Genomic DNA, 18,967 nt, shown 5'->3' on the forward strand with positions numbered 1-18,967 from the left:
CCGTAAACAAAGGAGGTTTATCAATAGAAGCACTCTCAGCATAAACTTGGTTATGACCGCCCATTTTCGAAAAATTTGAAAAACTATCAAAGCAAGCTCTGAACCAATTGTCGTAACAATCAATACCGATATTGCACAGCGGAAATAATAAAACTCAGAGTATGATACAAATTGTTAAAAGCAAATAACTTGTTCGGTCAATTTTAAAAATGGTTCCTTTAATTTTCTCTTTAACGTTTTATCAAACAGTTGATCTGATAAGAGTTTAAAGAGCGTAGAGTTCAAGAAAATCAACACAAAAATTTAATCCTGGTTCGAATCAAAAGATTCTACGTCCAGTTGTTAATCACTATGAATAGTGATTAACCTTTTCACTAAAATAATGTTTGTACAGATTACAAAATATGAAGTAAAGATTAAGAAACGAGAACACCTTTCGTTCGACAAACGAACCGAAAGCGACAACTCAGCCAACTTGAAGAGAACCGCTCCGACCTTTGATACACAAAGCGCAAGCTTTTCATTTTCACAAGACTTGGCAAGAGCACACTATCACTTTTAGAACTTCCTCAAACAAACTGTATTCTCAAAATGGCATAGATTCCCTTTTCACTCACAGAGAACTTCCCTTAGGCACACAACTCTAATACTCTCAAAATGAAAAGTTAAATTCTAAGAGTTGTGAAGATCTCTATTTATAAGCCTAGGTTCGTGTAGGGTCAGAAACTGAAAAGACATCTCTCAGCTGCCAGTGATAATCGATTATCATAAGTGATAATCGATTATTTATGTCCGTTATGGGGTTTTCAAAAAAGAGATAATCGATTATCCTGGAAATAATCGATTATTTGCGCGACTTGGGCAATACTGACTCGGACTGGAGTAATCGATTATCCTGAGCAATAATCGATTATTTGCGCGAGCAATTATTTTCCAAACAGGTTCATGATAATCGATTATCACACCCAATAATCGATTATCTGCGCAAAGACTCTCTAAACAGGAAAACTTCTAAGTGTTCTTACATCAACAAAGTAATTCCTATACAATTAATTCTACAAAATGATTTTAAAATAAGTAAAACAAAAGTCTTCAAGTTCTTCATCTTGTAGCATCATCAAAACCATAATATCTTCAAGACACCAATGCTCCTCATTGGTAACAGGTGGATGTTTGTTTGTTTATGTGTAAAGACATTTGGGTGTGTTTGCGTATGTGTTTTTGTGTGTGTGTATGTGTGTTCGTGTGTGCAATATATGTATGTGTGTGTAATTTATTTATGTGTTTGTGTGTAATATGTGTGTCTGTACATGTGTGTTTATGTGTGTGTGTGTGTGGGTGAGTGTGTGTAATTTATGTGTCTTTTGCATCATTTGTTTGTATTTTTAATATCTTTGCTTACGATTTGTTTTGGTTTGGGCACCCAAAACTTGATACCTGGTTTGTTAAGATGTATGAAGGGTGTAGGAAAGTTGTTAAATGGGTGTAAGATGTAAGTGTAGAAAGTTTATAGAAAGGATGTAGAAGGAGTGTAGAAAAGATGTAGAAAGGGTATGTAAAGGAAGTCATAAGGGTGTAGAAAAGGTGTAGGAGTGTGGAGGATGCAAGTAGAATGTAAGGGTGTAGAAAGGTGCAAGAATGGTGTAGGAAGAGTATAGGAAGGATATGTGAAGGGTGTACAAATGGTGTCAGAATGGTGTGGAAAAGGTGTAGTGTGTAGTGTTTAGTTAGGGCATAGGAATGGTGTAGAAAAAATGTAGTAAGTGTGTAAAAGAAGTGCAGGAAAGATGTAGAAAAGACATAGGAACGATGTAGGAATTGTGAAAGAAAGGTGTAGGAAGGGTGTAGAAACGATGTAGAAATTTTGTAAGAAGGGTGTAGCGTGTAAAGTGTAGGAATGGTATAGGGGGTGTAGAAAGGGTATATAAATGGAGTGGGAAAGGTGAAGATAAAGTGTAGAAAGAGTGTAGAAAATGTTTAGGGTATAAAGCGTAATAAGAGTGTAGAGAAGGTATATGAAATATGTAGAATGAATGTAGGAATGACTTAACAAAGGTGTAAAAATGGTGAACAAAGAGTATAAGAAGGGTGTACGGTGTAAGTTGTAAATAGGGTGTAGGAAGGATGCATAAAGGGTGTGGACAAGGTATGGGAAAAGAATAAAAATGGTGTAGGAAGTGTGTAGGGTGCAAGGTATAGGGTGTAGGAAGAGATGTAGAAAAGGGTACAGGAAGGGAGTGGGGAGGATGTACGAAGGGTGTAGTAAAAATGTATGATGTAAGATGTTGGAAGGGTGTAATGAGATTTTAAAAAAGAGTAAGAAGGGTGTAGAAAACACTGTAGGAATGGTGTAAAACGGATGTAAAAGTGGTGTAAGGGTATAAGAGATATGTAAGAAGGATGCAACAAAGGTGTGGGAAAAAGGATTATAAATAGTGTGGGAAAAGTGTAAAACGAGTGTAAAATGTAGGGTGTATGAAAGATGTAGAAAGGATGTAAGAAATGTGTAAGAATGATGAAAAAAATGTGTCAAAAGGGTGTAAAGAGTATATAAGAAAGCTATTAAATGAGTGTAGGAAGGTTCTACACCCTACACACATTTTTTGTACATTTTACATTCTTACTACACCCTTCTTACCCCTTTGTAAACTACACAAACTTTCTACACCCTTCAAAAATAGTGAACATAACCAATTATAAAAAACATTTGTTTATCGAATATCAAAATCTATTAAAATATGTTAACGGATATCGATAAATATTTTTTAAAATTTTATTTTTTAACTAAAACTTTATAATTATTTAATTTAATTAAAATTCTAATATTATTTAATATATTTTTATATTTTATTAATTATTAAAATATGATTTTATATTAATAATAATTATATTAAAAGAATAAAAATAAATGATTAAAATCAAAAGAGTAATAAAAAAATAATTATATAAAATTTGATTTAATATATTTAGATATATTAAATTATATTAAAATATTAAATTAAATCAAATAATTATCAAATTTTATATAAAAAGCTAAATTTTAAAAATTACTGATATCCTTAAAATATGTTAAGAGATTTCGAGAAACAAATTTTTTAAAATTTTTCTTTTTATTTAAAATTTAATAATTATTTAATTTAATTTAAAATTCTAATATAATTTATAGTATTTTTAACTTTAATAATTATATTTATTCATATTTTTTTAATTTTTTTTTTAGATTTAAAATTTAATAATAATCTAATTTAATTTAAAATATTAATATTATATAATAGATATTTTTATCTTAATAATTATTAAAATATAATTTAAAATTATTTTTTAAAATATATGTTTTTTTATTTTATTATTTAAAATTATTTTCATCAAAAAATATTTTATTAGTTTCTTTTAAATTATATTTATAAACTTTAAAAGTATCTTTTATATTCAATTACGATTTTTTTTATTATAAATATTTTTAGAATTAAATATAGCATTAATAATTATTATTTTATATTACTCTAATAATTATAGTTATTTTAATATTTTTTAATTTTTACTTATTAAATAAATTTTTTATTTATCAAACCAATCAATGATTCACTTTCAAATCCCCAAATCCATCACAATTCCCCCAAAATCCTCTCCTGCCACCGCCGGCCACCGCGGCATCCACCAGCCCTTCATGGACACAACTCGCGCAACCAAAGAAGACCCAAACATCAGTTAACAAAACAACACTCTCAATTCAAGAGACGAATCCCATATCACAATCATCAATTTTTAATTCAGAGTGATGGTGAGAGCTTATAAATAGGGCAATAAATTGGGGGTTTAAACACACCAAAGCAAACGTTTAGAACTTAAGAGTGAGAGAGAGAGATTACAAGGCACGGGTTGCAATTTAGGAAGTTGTTCGAGTGAAGTGCGAAACGCGGAACTTGGTGGAAAGAGTTGAGTAGTGAGGACGAACAAAGTTTCCAGGTACGGGGAGCTATTTAGTATGTTTAATTGTGTGTGGGTTGAATGGTATGTTTCTCGCTATTCCTTTATGGTCATATGGGTATTGATGATTTGAGTATGAAATAATTGTTAAATTGATGTTGAATCGTTTTGGGTAATTGAGTATATTATGATACACTAGATTGTGGAATATTGTATGAATATTGGCATGTGTTTTTGTGTTTACGGAATATACAAATTGGGGGTGAAAAATAGGTAATTTGATGTTTGGACTGTTATAGGGTACGAGAAGATGATAGTTCTCCTTTATTTTCTGTTTGAATAGTAGTAAAATATAATGATACATGTGTCTCCTGTTTCGTATCTGTTTATGGGATTAATGTAATATGGTAATATTATATATGTATAGCTTCTCTTAAATGGAAAGAAGAATAGGATAGTTGTTGATGGATATGGGTATATAATGGGTTATCTTTGGAAGTTGGTAATTATAGTAGAATTAAGAATGTGTTGGAAAATTGTGTACGCATCGTGGCGTTTTGTTATTCTGAATTGGAATGGCATTAGGAGTTTGGAACGTATGAGATTAGTAATCTTAATTAAACAAGTGTATAGGGTAGAAGTGGTTTTATCAATTTAGAGGTTTAGGTATTATAGAAAAGATTGGGTTAAGAAGTAAGTTTATAGTTATAGTATTATGTTTAATGGAAATGAAACTAAGTTGTTGGAATGAAAGTTGTACGTGCGTGGTTTTTGAATTATGGAGGAATGTACATTGGATGTTTTGTTCACTTATTAAATCTGAAATAAGGAAATAGAGATTTATGGTTATATGTTAGGTGAAAGTATGAATGGAAGTGTTTGTTTACTGCACTGGAACTTTTGAAATGAATTAATTGGAATTTAGTTATTTAAATTGATGGTGTTATGCTTGATTGTATGAATTCTTGTTTGGCCTCAATGGTATTGAAATTGAGTAGTCTCAATCTGAAATTCATATATGTTCTGTGGAAATGAATTGGGGGTTTGTTATGAGTTGAAATAATTTATATATACCTTGGAGATGGTTTACAAAGGGATAAAGTAGGATATATGGTTGAATTAAAACTGGGTGTGTGATCTGGAAAAGGTAAGACGTGAATTGAAGGGAGCATGGGGTAATCATTTGCTTTGAATAGTTATTATTGAATTATAAATGGTTTTGTTATAGTCTGAAGATGCGAAATTTGTATGATAGGAAGTGTTCTAGGGGAGAGTAATTGAGTAGGTGGTTGAATCAGTAAGTTTATGTATATTCTGAAATGTGGATGGTATAATAATTTTATTTGTATGATTACATTTTGATGAAAAACAAAGTGATAGGTTTGATGCGGTTGGAATTTGAGTAGTAAGGAATAAATAGGAAAGAATATTATTAGGGAAGTTATGGGTGTAGTGTAAATTGGTATTGATTGAAGTACTTAGAAACAAGTTTTAAAACCAGAAAAATGTTGCTGTTGTATGCTGTTGCTGCCAGAAAAATGTTGATGTTTTCTTTAATTAATTTGAGATTATGGACAAGTATGTTTTAAAGTTATAATAAATTAAGTTCCTTTGAAATTTTAAAACTTTATCTTTGCGAATTCTTGGACTTTGATGCACTTAAGTGACTCCCGAAATTGGGACGTTACAGCCAACCCTAAATGAAAGTCACATTGAGCAAATGAAGAATGAATTTAGGGATTAGACAGCTTTGTCCAGTTTTTGAGCATTATTGATTGGTTTCATCTTATCAAACTACTTACTAAAGTGTAGAGAAGAGAATGGACTCCGTTGTCAATGCAGCAGTGGAAGAGATATGTGGTGGGATTGAAGATGGGATCACTCTTGCAGCCTTATGGGTCAAACTGCAAGGCTCACCCACTCTTTCATCCACCAATCTCCATCTAAATCGCATCGTCAAAAGAGCCATATGGACGAACCTAGTACGCATTCCGGGTCTCCGTTTTGAACCACAACCATCTTCTTCGGAATTAGAGGATGCTGAGAAGCTCAATTTAAAGATCTTTCCTCAATCAAGCCTTGTTGACAACTTTGTTGGTCTGTACGAGTCACAATCACTCCAACATGCCCAAACGCGTGTCCTTCACCTTCTTGCTAATGCTAGAGGCAATGGTATCACTCAAGCTCAGCTTGCTAAACAGTTGCACATTGATGCCAATAACTTCCACTATGTGTTGAGGAGTCTTGAGTGCCAAGGTTTGATTGTTAAGCGCTCTGCGATTGAGAAAAAGAAACAAATCTCCAGTTTCGGTGAATCCAAAAATTACCCGTGTGTAACTACCCATTTAGTATACTTACGTCGCTATGCGAAACAACTTTCCTGTCATCAGAGGTTTGAGTTTGAAATTACTAAATTCAACTCCCCAGATGATGAAGAGGAGGATGCAGATGGAACAACGTTTCAAACAGATGTTCATCTAAAGGATTATTCACCTCAAATGAAAGCTATATGTGACAAACTTGAAAAAGCCAATGGCAAGGTTATTTTTCGTTCAATTCTCTTTATAGTTACCAACCAGACCACTTCATATCATCATCTATGCTCATATTTTTATTGTGATATATTTCTTCAAGGTTCTTCTCGTGTCGGATATTAAGAAGGATCTTGATTACTGTGGATCGCGTCAAAAACAAAGGGCTTGGAGACAAGTATGTTTTTCTTGACTTTGGACTTACCAAATTATAATTATGTCTTCTGCTATTTCCAGATTGCCTTATTGCTCTTGTGTGACCAGATTTCACAAAGGTTGAAAGCAGATGGTATTTTGGAGCAGTTTGATGCCAAGGTGAATGGCAAGGTTGGTTAGTTTACACACTGTATCATTACTTTTATGTCTTATTTTGATGAATTGTTAGTCTCTGCTGTAGATTACAATTGTCTCTGCGATGTCTTTCCTGGCAAGCATTACAAATCTTCTTCTTCTTCTTCTTCTAGGAAGGAAACTCAACTTATTAGTCACATTATTATGTGAAAAAATAAATAATGAATAAAAAGTCTCATTAAGGGTAAAAACAGATTGTTAGAATTTGCAATGTGTCCTTTTTGCCCTATAATTCTAAGTAGGAAATATTTTTACTATTGCAATACAAGGATGAATTTGATTAATTCATTGCCTGAAAACATAAAATTTGGTTAAGTTGTGGTTCTGTGCTTTAACAATCTGTATCATTAAGGATAAAAACAGTAAAAACGTATTATTAAGGGTAAAAACAAATGGTTAGAGTTTGCAATAGATTTTTAAGTATGACATTTTTACTGTTGCAAGACAAGAATGAACCTAATTGGTTAATTTCCTGAAAACATAAGATGGGGTTAAGTGGTGGTCTGTTCTTTAATACAATCCTTTCATATAAACATGGCTGTGATGACAAATTCTCCCTATTCTTGTCGTGAGTTAATATTATTGATTGTCTGAGTAACCAAATCTCTTTTTTCACTTATTCTTCAGTCTTTTAGATTACTGTAGATTGATATGTTTTATGCCTAATGGTTACACAGTGAAATGATACTCTTCATATCAATTGAACATTTTGTACTTTATACCTTCAGTGGATCAGGCAATTCTTTCCATCTCCCCTTTTAGGCTTAACTTTATATTCTGGGGGTAATCTAAATGTAAGTCTTTAAGTGTTTGCAGATTGAGGCTTGCCTGCGGCTACTTGATCCAATAACTGCTGGATCTGGAAATGAAGATAAAAAGTTGAACTCCGGAAAAACATGTATTGATCAGCATGTGGAGCTTCCCATTGAGCATCAAATTTTTGATATTATTGATGCTGCAGGATCTTGTGGTATCACTTTGAAGGAGGTACAATTTTTATTCTTATATTATCCTATTTGGTAATTGCTGAAAAAGAGAAAGAATAAGCAAAAGTTATACGCGTGGGATTTAAATCTTCTATACCACAAATGTTTTACATTTAACATATAATATCTACTGCTGGACCACCTTTCTCTTTTTGTCTGTCGACTGCAATTCACTTGTGAACACTTTTGACTGAAATGAGCTCCTTGTTCTTTTCATCTTTCTGGCTTCAAGTGAAGATTTTTTTATCATTGCGGCTTCTTTGTGGTGATTCCTTAAATTTGAATATTGTTGCCTTTTCACTAAATATATTGCGTGTTTTTTGTAACAGATTTGTGAGAGGCTTGGGATTGAACTGAAAAAGAACCACATTCGACTTGTAAATTTGTGCTATAGATTTGGAATGAAAGTGAAGGAGGAACAATGCCTAAAATCTAAGACAATTCGAGTTTGGACTTCTAAAAATTTCAACCTTGAACCAGAAGTTGAACTTATTTGCAAGCTTGATGAAAATAAGATTTTAAATCATGTGCCTGACAATTCAAAAATAATATCTGAATTTGTGGCTTCGACTGCCAGTACAGAACTTGCTGATCAAGCAAAATTGGAAGATATATTAGTTGGTTCAAAATTATCAAGTGTATCTCCTAGAAATACTGAGTCAAACATTGTAGAAACGTCAACAGACTTGCAAGATTTGGTCCTTGATCAAAGAGGTACGATTTCTCACTGCGAATTGGTCTGTTCATCAGTGGATGCAGACAATGCACCATCAGGGGCATTTCCATCTGATGTGTTGAAACCATTTTCTACTGGATCATACAAAAGACATGCAAGTTTATCTTTAAGTGTGGATAACACTAGAAGGGCAAACAGGATACTTGAAAGGCTAAAGGTTTGTCTTTCTTCCCCTTCCTATTACTATTGCACATAAAGTAAATATTTTTTTCCTTAAAATTTATATCCATAGTTCCTAAGTCATTTTTGCATTTTTCCTCATGCAGGATGAAAGATTCATTTTGAAACCTGAACTAAATAGGTGGCTTAATAGCTTTGAGAAGGATAAGTCTACAAAAGTGGATCGCAAGACTATGGACCGAATATTAAGCAAACTTCAAGAACAAGAGCAGGTCAAATGCATAACAGTACATTCGCCTGTTATTTCTGAATATTCCAGGACAAAAGATTGTGTGGTAGTTGTGCATCCATCCATGAGTCTATCTCCAGAGTTATTTGATGAAATTCAAGATAGAGTACGATCATTTAATAATTATATTCGCAGGAAAAGTATTTCGCATCAGAAAAATGATGAATTGATACCTGTAATGGAGGATATTCAGAAAAGTCAAAGTGTTATGGTTGCAGATGGGCAGGTTAATAAAGCAGAGGCCATGCGCGTAAATGGATTTGTATTAGCAAAAATGATTCGTGCTAAGCTGCTGCATAGTTATATTTGGGATTGTCTGCATAGGTCAACTGGCCATGTTGATGCTTTATCATCTAAAATATGTGAAAATGAGCTAACTGATACTCCTCTCAGTAGCAGAAAACTATTTTCTCTAGAAGAAGTTATTAAAGAAATGCCAATTGAACTATTCTTACAAGTGGTTGGGTCTACTAGAAAATATGAAGAAATGATTGAAATGTGCAAGATGGGTTTACGTCTGGCTGATCTCCCTCTTGAGGAGTACAAGTGTTTGATGGATGGTCAAGCAAAGGGAAGGCTGTCATTAGTTATTGACATTTTACGGCGATTAAAGGTATGCCTATTGAGTTAAATTGAAGTCTTTGTATTTAATTGGAAAGTTTATATCTTTAGCAATTATTTTTATTTTCCTGGTTCCATCTATTACTGTCTCCGACTGAGGTTGGTGGAGTATTCAATCACTTAACATGCTAGGGTCTAGAGTCAACTTCACCAAATAAAAATTATCAATTCCTTGACATGTTGCAGTCATCATTGGTGGACAAAACTACTTTCTTTTATCTCTCTTAGGGAAAGATTGTGACTGGAAACTTTTTTTTTCCAGTCAAAGTTAAGGATTGTCTTTTTTCTCTCTGTTTTCTATCTCCGTGCTCAGTTAGTTCCATTCATCCCTACCCTATGTTGCTGTGGTAGGGAGTTGGGAGAGCTACTCAACCAGTGATGTCAGTGCATAATTTGTCACATTTAGCATGCTGATTTTGAGTTTGTGAATTTCCTTTACTACAAATGTTTTCCTGACAAAAGTCTAAAGAGCTTTTTACTCAATTATGTTTTATGTTATGTCCTATGATTTGTGTTTTTATTAAGAGTGAAAGGAAGGGGAAGAAACTAGATAGATTGATGGGTAACCAGTGGTTAATCAGGTATGATTTGAAGTACTTATGCATAATGTTTACAGTTGTATATAGATATTAGGAAGTAATTAGACAACTGGATTTTATTTTCTAAAAGATTGAATAATTAACAATATTATTCTGATTTGGTTGGTTTTGGGTTAAAATAAAATCTCTCTTATTTCGTTCTATTCCTTTTTAATTTACTTTCCCTTCTGCATTTATTATGTAATTGGCAGCCATGCCTATACTTTTACATTTTTTATTACTCAATATTATACAGAAGAATTGTTCTTCCTCCTATTTTTATTACTCTAAAATCACACATACGAATAGAAGCCAACCAGATTACTATTTTATTCACTTGATTGGCTGCACTAGTGTTAAAAATGTTAATGAAATACTTACAAATTCTGAAGTAAAACAAAACCATTTTACTTAACCAGTTGGTTAGGCAGTGCATGTTTGTCACAAACTGATTAACTCAAACTTACTCTGTATTCCTTCTCATGGCTCGTAAAACTTTTATGTATCTGATTTATTCTCAACATGGTTATTTTACTTGTTTTTCATCCCTGCTAAGTTATTTGTACTTTTCACTTTTATTTGAGTGGTTGGCTGTTGATGCTGCAACTTAGTTTTGTTCATCTTGTTTTATGTCATAATCTACTTACTGTATGTAGAATAAGTTTGTTCTTCTTTTCTCCCACGTTCAATTAATTTTCTGAAAGATGAAGAGTTGCTAATTACCAATTAGAGGAAAAAGTTAACAGAAATAAGTAAGATTGCCATTTAATTTAAAATTTTATTGATGCATGCTTGATGTGAATTTGTTTGTGTAGTTGATTCACATGGTAACTGATTTGAAATCTAGAGATGGAATCAAAACCCCTCATACTCACACCATGGAGCTTAGGCCTTATATTGAGGAACCCATTTCAAATGATGCAGCATCCTTAAATTTTATATCTCTTGATCTTCGACCAAGAGTCAGACATGATTTTACTTTGTCTAATAGAGATGCAGTCAATGAATATTGGAAAACATTGGAGTATCACTATGCTACTGCTGATCGAAAAGCTGCTTTATATGCATTTCCTGGATCTGTGGTCCATGAGGTAACCTACAAGTTTATCTTCGGTGCACAATTTCAATATTTCTCAATTTTAATGCCTTATTTCTTAACCAATATTATATTTTGATATCATGGTATCAGTTCAAACTCTGAATATAGGACTTGTTTATTGTTAGCTTTTCCGCTTCCGTTCATGGGCATCTACTCATGTTATGACAGCAGAACAACGTGCTGAGCTTTTAAAGCATGTAACGAAGGATAATTTCAGTGAAAAAATTTCATATAGGGACTCCGAGAAGATTGCTAAAGATTTGAATCTTACCATGGAGCAGGTTAGTTTGTTTCAAGTTGTAGACTTGGTTTTGTTGTTTATCCCTTTTGGAAAGGCAAATGCAATCAGTTTCAATCTCCCCCCCACTCCCCCCTTATAAAAATTCAGTATTATAGGTGAGTATATCCTTGAGGATATAATATCATTTTGCGCTTTCCTTAATGTGTTTATCACTTTAATACGTTTCTCCCAAAATAGTATTATTTTTCATTTATCTAAGGAAGCAAGATTGTGTAGTTGTAGTTGACTAGAAACCTGCAGGAAATTAACTGGATGAAATTTCTTAAACACTTCGTTTCTTGATTTTGTTTCTGCTTATAGTTTGAGACAGTCTGGTATTATGCTGAAAACTGTAAATAGAAATGAACTCTCAGAATTTAAAACTTTTCAAAAGAGAAAATTGATTTTTATTTGTATTTTATGGTAAAATTTCAACTCATTGTATTGTTACCACTGTTTCAATATGAGTGACTCTTGAAAATCTTTCCTATTACTACCACTTATAGGTACATAGCATGTTTTCAAGCAAGCGTCGTCGCCATTTTGTTAATCAGTTTAAAGATGATGAGAAAGAGGATACTTCACCTGAAGGCATGGGTAATTCTTCTTGTCGTAGGAAAGTCAAATCCACTGATCTCAGGCCCACAAAACATGCCAGAATTGATGCATTAACTGATGTTGTGGACATGCACATTGAAGAATCACCTAATTTGGACGTGAACTTAGGAGACTGTGCCACAGATATGCAAGAATTTGAGGAAAGTGTGCCTGAAGGCTGTACCCCCTTCATTAACCAGTTTGTCAACAAAGTGAAGCTAACACGTCATAGAAGATTCATTTGGTCAGACAAAACAGATAGGTAAGAGAAATTTTAGGGACCTTGCTAAATCTAAGTGACATTTATTTTAGTTTAGATTAGGTGTGGAAATAATGGCTCTCTGAAGTTGGACCATTTATATATTATAGCCAAATTGAATGAAATAAGTCAGCTCTTTTTCTTGCTTAACTTTTTAGTTTGTTCTGAATTTATAAATATGATGTCTGTATGGTCTTACTTTATTAGCATTATTAGTGGAACCGTAATGCAAACATGCAAACTTAAATCAAAAGAGAGTTCTTTGTCGTGTGTATTTTTGTGATAACTTCTTACAAAAACTATTGTGACTCTAATTGATGTGGAATAGTTATTTTAAGAATTGTGATTAACTTGCAAAGGATAAAAACTAAAGAAATTATTTATAATTGATATTAGTACTGATTTTATGAAACAATTTTTTATTAACCAGAACATTTTCTAAAAAAAATGGCTTCAACTATAATGTATAAATAGCATCAAAGTGTCAAGGATTAGTATTTAATAATATAACAAGTACTTTTCAACCCTGTCTGTGTCCATTCTATTATTCTGTAAGTTTGGCATATTTACTGTATTTCAGATTATTAGTTGTCTGTCTCTCCTGTAAGGCTATAAATATATCATTATCATACTTGTGGTCTGATTATGTATGATTTTATGTCATTTCAGGCAGTTGGTGATCCAATATGTTAAACACCGTGCTGTTCTTGGTGCCAAATATCATCGTGTAGATTGGACGTTGATTTCTGATCTACCAACTTCTCCAAGTGCTTGTATGAGAAGAATGAATTTGTTGAATGCTAACTTGGGATTTAGGAAAGCAGTGAATAAACTCTGTAACATACTTAGTGAACGATATGCAAAACATCTGCAGAAGTCCCAGAACATGTCCTTAAACTCAGATGAATGCAAAGAGTTTGTGCGTTCTCAATCCTGTAGAGGTATCTCAAATAATTCTAGTCCAGATGTTGAAATTCAAATGAGAAGTCTAAATAGAGAAGCTTGGGATGACTTTGAGAACAAAAATATCAAGAAAGCCCTTGAGGAGATTCTTCACTGCAAGATGATGGCTAAGCTGGATGCCTCTTCCCAAAAGGGCCAATTGCAATATGAAGGGTGCTCAGATATAAATGTGAACGCTGATGGCCATGTAATTCTCTAAGACTTTAACAACAGTTGGGTCAAGTCATTGATTCTGAGTATCTAAAAAAGACTTAACATATTTCTTGCTGAATCTTGTATTTAAGTTTTAATTTCATTATTTTCCTTTTGCTTTCTTCTCTTTATCCTTCTTGGATGAATCTTTTTCCCTTCTTTTAATAATTTATGGTTTACAGTCATCAGGTATTCTGAAATCTGTCTGACACACCAACTAAAAAATCTTTTTTGGACAGGAATCTCAAGAAAATGAAGAAAGTACATCAGCTATTCCTTGTGAAATTGTTCAGAGTCATGATGGGAAGGCCCATTTGCTTTCCTCCCAAAGATCACATCGTCGTCGTCGACTTGATAAAAAATTTACTAGGTTTCTGAATAATATGGCTAATGTTTATGGACAAGTAAATGAATCATTGGCTATTTCAAATGCTGTAGAGTTATTTAAACTTGTTTTCTTAAGCACCTCAAGTGGTCCTCAGCCACCAAATTTACTAGCAGACATTCTTCGGCGATATTCAGAACATGATCTATTTGCTGCTTTTAACTATCTTAGAGAGAAAAAAATTATGGTAAGGTGTTCTAAATCTCATTGGTTTTATTAAATGCATCATATATAAATTTGATGTTTATGTACTTGTCTTTGTGCTGTTAGTTAATGTAGTCATCTTTACATCGGTCATCTTGTGAAATAGACATAAGCCTGGTAATGCATATACTGATTATTATCTTTCCCTATAATTTTGCCCATATTTTACAAATTATATTCTGAACGCTTCATCATAAAATGTTTGTAGGTGTGTAAACTGACATAACCAAACTCTAAAACCTGTTGTAAAGAAGTGATCTTTATTTTACTAAAAAGTTGCAGCTTAACCTGTTAAAAATGAAATGTAACGTGGTTATATTTTTCAAGGTGGCTTCTAATAAAATCTTGTGTCAGTGTTAACTTAATTTGGTGAGAAAATGTTTGTACTCTTGTTGTTAGTATTAAAATTAAGCCCATGAAATGAGAGATAAAAACAAGTATACCTCTTATTAACTCTTACTGAATTTTAGCTAATTAAGAAATTAATTCCTGTATGTTAAACTTAGAATTGGATTCCATTCTATTGAATGCAGTACAGATTATAAATATACACATTGTTAGGATATTTACTCTAATTATCATGATTATACTGTGTCTAGGGTTATCCTATTTATCATGATTATATTGTGTCTAGGGTTATCCTAATTATCATGATTATGATTATATTGTGTCTAGGGTTACCCTATTTATCATGATTATATTGTGTCTAGGGTTACCCATGTTAGCAGGTTGAGAGTGTATGAGAGAAGAAAGAAATATTAATAGCCTAACTGCCTTGGCAGTTAGGAAAAACGGGAATTGACTTGGTATAAATAGCTTTTGAATAACGGTTGGAGGGGTCTTTGATTGATTGTAGTTTCTAACAGGAATTGTTATCCTGTAAGGGGGAGGTTAGGCTCTCAGTGTTCTTTGTACATTTCATTCTGGTTACTGTTAATACAAGAAGAGGCATTTCAGTAGTTGGTGTGTGTTTTTGGTACGTTTATTGTTGATTGAGAAGGTTTCTTGAGTAGAAACCTATCAATTTGGTCCGACCTGCCAGATCCAAATTGGGTGCGAAGCGAAGAATGGAGGGAAGCGCAGAGGGACGATTGGAGGCTCTGGAGATTACGATGGAAGTGATGAAGGTAGAATCTGCCGCAGTGCGTCGGGACTTGCAAGAACTAATGAGGATGATGGGGGCGCGGGCTCACAACAACGAAGGACCATCAGGGGGAAGTCAGGCTTCCGTAAACGGGAACCAACGATAGGCTTCCGTAAACGGGAACCAGCGACGGTGCGAGGAAGATATTGAAGGGAGAGTGGGTGGGGATCATGGTGGGACCTGAACCCACGATCACAGCGGCGATCACCAGGAGGTACAAAGTAATTGGAGGAAAAGGGTGGACTTACCCACGTTCGAAGGGCTGGAACCACTCAATTGGATCAATTGGGCGGAACGGTTTTTCGATATTCAGAAAGTGGCGGAGGAAGAGAAGGTGGAACTCGAATACATAAGCATGGAGGGCAGTGTTGGGTATTGGTTCAAGTTTTGGAAAGAAAAGGCCAAGAATCGTTCTTGGGAGGGCCTTAAAGTAGCCATGATTAGCCGGTTTGGAGGTGGATTTCGTGGGACGGTGTTTGAACGACTGGCGACGCTGCGATAGGAGGACACCGTGGAAGATTATGTCCGACAGTCTGAAATATTGGTGGGGCAAGCTCGTGGCGTATTGGAGGAGCAGGTGTTGGGATATTTCCTCGCCGGACTGCACGAGGATATTAAGGGGAAGGTTCGATCCACGCTCTGCAACAACTGACAATGGCAATGAGGATCGCGAGAGACGTGGAGGACGCCATGCGTGGAGCGAGAGGGGGAAGTTGGAATGCGACCAAGAATTCGCAATCTTTGGGACGAGCAATCGGGGCAGTAACAAGAAACAAAATCAGTCGCCCTAATCCGAGTCGACCGAGCGGGGCAGAAAGCGTAGGATCGGTGAGAAGAGAAGGAGTCGCAATGAACGGTAACACTAGACCGAACGGTATGAGCGACAATAGAAGCCGAACAGTGAGGAACCTGCCCTATCCTGAGTTCCTGAAGAGAAGAGAAGAGGGGTGATGTTTTTGGTGTGGGGGACCATTCGCACCCGGTCACCATTGTCCAGAAAGGAGCCTGCAAGTGGTACTATTAGTAGAGGATGAAGAGGGCGATGAAGAGGGAATGACCGAACGAGATGAGGGAATGACCAACAGGAGGAGGAAGTAACCGAACGGGAACAGAGGCAAATGGAATTGTTGGCCTTTTCGGCCAAAGGCTTAACCCAGCCAAAGACCATGAAGTTGCAGGGAAAGATTGGGGAGAGAAAGGTGTTGGTGCTGATAGATAGTGGTGCCAACCACAATTTTATTGATAAGGGTTTGGCAGCCGATCTGGGTTTGCAAGTTAAGGAGACATCCCCTTATCAGGTGAGTCTGGGGGATGGTCAAAGGAAGACGACCCGTGGATGTTGTGAGAAGGTTCTAATCACCTTAGAAGAAGCCGTAGTGGAGGAGAGATTTCATTTGTTCGAATTGGGAGGAGTGGACGTCATTCTAGGAGTGGAGTGGTTAGCAAAACTGGGCGAAGTGATGATGAATTGGGGAGAAATGACAATGGTCTATAGTCAGGAAGGGAAGAAGGTGAAGATCAGAGAGGATCCTACCTTGGCTAGGCGGGTGATTGAACCTAAAGCTTTATTGAAGCTGACAGAGGTGGAAATTTGGACCCTGGTGTGGGATTTGAGTCAGGCCGACAAGGTGGAAGATAAGAAAGGGCATAGAGAGTTGTCAGAGGAGAAAAAAAGGGAGTTGGAAGAGATTTTGAAGTTACACTCGGGGGTTTTTCAGGAGGTGAATGGGTTGCCTCCCGAACGGGGAATGGTACATCAAATTTCCCTCAAGGAAGGGGTTGAGCTAGTGAACTTTCGACCCTATAGATATCTGCACTTAATGAAGGGAGAAATAGAAAAACAGGTTGCAGACATGTTGAAAGCAGGGGTCATTCGGCCAAGTACCAGCCCTTATTCCAGCTCGGTCATCTTGGTCAAGAAGAAGGATGGAAGCCGGCGGTTCTGTGTAGATTATAGAGCTCTGAACCGTGCGACTATACCGGACAAATTTCCGATTCCGGTGATAGAGGAGCTGCTAGATGAATTACGGGGGGCTAGATACTTCTCCAAGATCGACTTAAAGGCCGAATACCATCAAATTCGGATGGGCGAGGGGGATATTCATAAGACCGCTTTCAGGACTCATCAGGGTCATTATGAGTTTCTGGTTATGCCGTTCGGCCTCACCAACGTGCCGACCACTTTTTAGAGCGCCATGAACGTCCTATTGCAACCATATTTGTGGAAGTTTGTGCTGGTTTTCTTTGACGATATATTAGTGTACAGTTTGACGTGGGGAGAACACATGGACCATGTCAAACTAGTATTACAAGTGTTGGAGCAGAGTAAGTGGGTGGCTAATAAGAAGAAGTGTGACTTCGGGCGGACATAGATTCGATATCTAGGACATAAGATTTCAGCGAAGGGTGTAGAGATGGAACCGGATAAGACCAAGGCCGTTCGGGAGTGGGAGGAGCTGAGAACCTTGAAGGGCTTGAGAAGGTTTTTGGGTTTGACTGGATATTATAGGAGGTTCGTGAAGGACTACGGCAAGATAGCCAAACCCCTAACATAATTGTTGAAAAAGGGGAAATTTGCCTGGACCGAACGGGCCAGAGTTGCGATGACTCGGTTGAAGGAGGCGGTGACCTCGACACCAGTTTTAACGCTGCTAGACTTTAACCAGACTTTTCATATAGAATGTGATGCTTGAGGGGGAGGAATAGGGGCAATGTTGACGCAAGAGAAGAAGCCCATTGCTTTCTTTAGTAAGGCATTGTCGGAGGGATCTTTAAATAAGTCAATATATGAAAAAGAGTTGATGGCTTTAGTCTTGGCGATCCAACATTGGAGACCCTACTTGTTGGGACAAAAATTTATAGTGCATACAAATCAGTGTAGCTTGAAATATTTGTTGGAGCAGAGAATAACTACACAAAACCACTAGATAGCAAAGTTATTGGGGTATGACTTTGAAGTCTTGTACATACTCATCCACCGTCCCCGTCTGTTTCGATGCCGCCAAACGCTCAACATTGGTTCCAAACCTTATCACCAGAGGGTTGAAGGAGTAAGGGGTATTTAAACTTTCCTTGACCTCGACTCATAAGCAATGTGAGACTATTGGGTATACTAAAACATAAGCCCCCCAATTGAGGTCTAAGGGGAAGGGGGGTTCATCTCCCAATGGATGACTAAGGGAAATCATTTTCGTTCCCTACAGATGCCGCCAATGTTTCGACAACAAGTCTGATGAGATACACTGCATCCGGGCATTGTTTGCTTTGAAGTTTGGAGTTTCGTAATGGTTTTTTCTTTAAAAGGCATCACGGAAGGTTGAAGGAGGAAGAAGTATTTGAACTTCCCTTGGTCCTGACTCCTAACAATGTGAGACCAGTGGGTGTACATATTGTTTATGTGTCTATCTCAGTTCAAATTGTCTGTTTTCTTACAAATCCTCTACCTAAGTCTGATTATTTTCATTAGGGGCAAAGTAAAGGTTTTGAAATCCTCTCAAATCTGAGTTTGTCGATGGAGTAATAGAATAATAGAGAAGAGTAAAAATCTTGTCTGTAAACTGGGTGGTCTTTGCCACATCAGCTAGTTAGTTAGCTATTATTATATTTTCTGTTAGCATAGTTTGTTAGACAACTGGTCTTTTGTTTGTAACCTGAGTGGCCTTTGTCACTACAGCATGTTCGTTAGCTATTCTGTTAAATTTTTTG

The 18,967-nt window shown here is 35.6% G+C and overlaps 1 protein-coding gene across 4 annotated transcripts in view; it reads left to right on the forward strand.

Moving 5' to 3' along the window:
• The first annotated feature begins 3,591 nt into the window (after positions 1–3,591).
• LOC108335638 (uncharacterized) overlaps positions 3,592–18,967 on the forward strand; it is a 31,785-nt gene continuing 16,409 nt past the window's right edge. For 2 of the 4 annotated variants that reach the window (XM_017571689.2, XM_017571691.2), the window contains exons 1-12: positions 3,592–3,966; positions 5,740–6,467; positions 6,562–6,636; positions 6,723–6,785; positions 7,626–7,796; positions 8,125–8,688; positions 8,798–9,553; positions 10,955–11,230; positions 11,364–11,519; positions 12,025–12,377; positions 13,044–13,524; positions 13,769–14,101. In XM_017571689.2, coding sequence (XP_017427178.1) covers positions 5,748–6,467; positions 6,562–6,636; positions 6,723–6,785; positions 7,626–7,796; positions 8,125–8,688; positions 8,798–9,553; positions 10,955–11,230; positions 11,364–11,519; positions 12,025–12,377; positions 13,044–13,524; positions 13,769–14,101 — 3,948 coding nt within the window. In that variant the 5' untranslated portion in view covers positions 3,592–3,966; positions 5,740–5,747. Of the gene's footprint in view, positions 3,967–5,734; positions 6,468–6,561; positions 6,637–6,722; positions 6,786–7,625; positions 7,797–8,124; positions 8,689–8,797; positions 9,554–10,954; positions 11,231–11,363; positions 11,520–12,024; positions 12,378–13,043; positions 13,525–13,768; positions 14,102–18,967 lie in introns of those variants that run through there. The other 2 variants (XM_017571690.2, XM_052869324.1) reach the window with 2 other exon arrangements.

This window comes from Vigna angularis, chromosome 10 (genome assembly GCF_016808095.1).
Source record: "Vigna angularis cultivar LongXiaoDou No.4 chromosome 10, ASM1680809v1, whole genome shotgun sequence".
Lineage (NCBI taxonomy): Eukaryota > Viridiplantae > Streptophyta > Magnoliopsida > Fabales > Fabaceae > Vigna > Vigna angularis.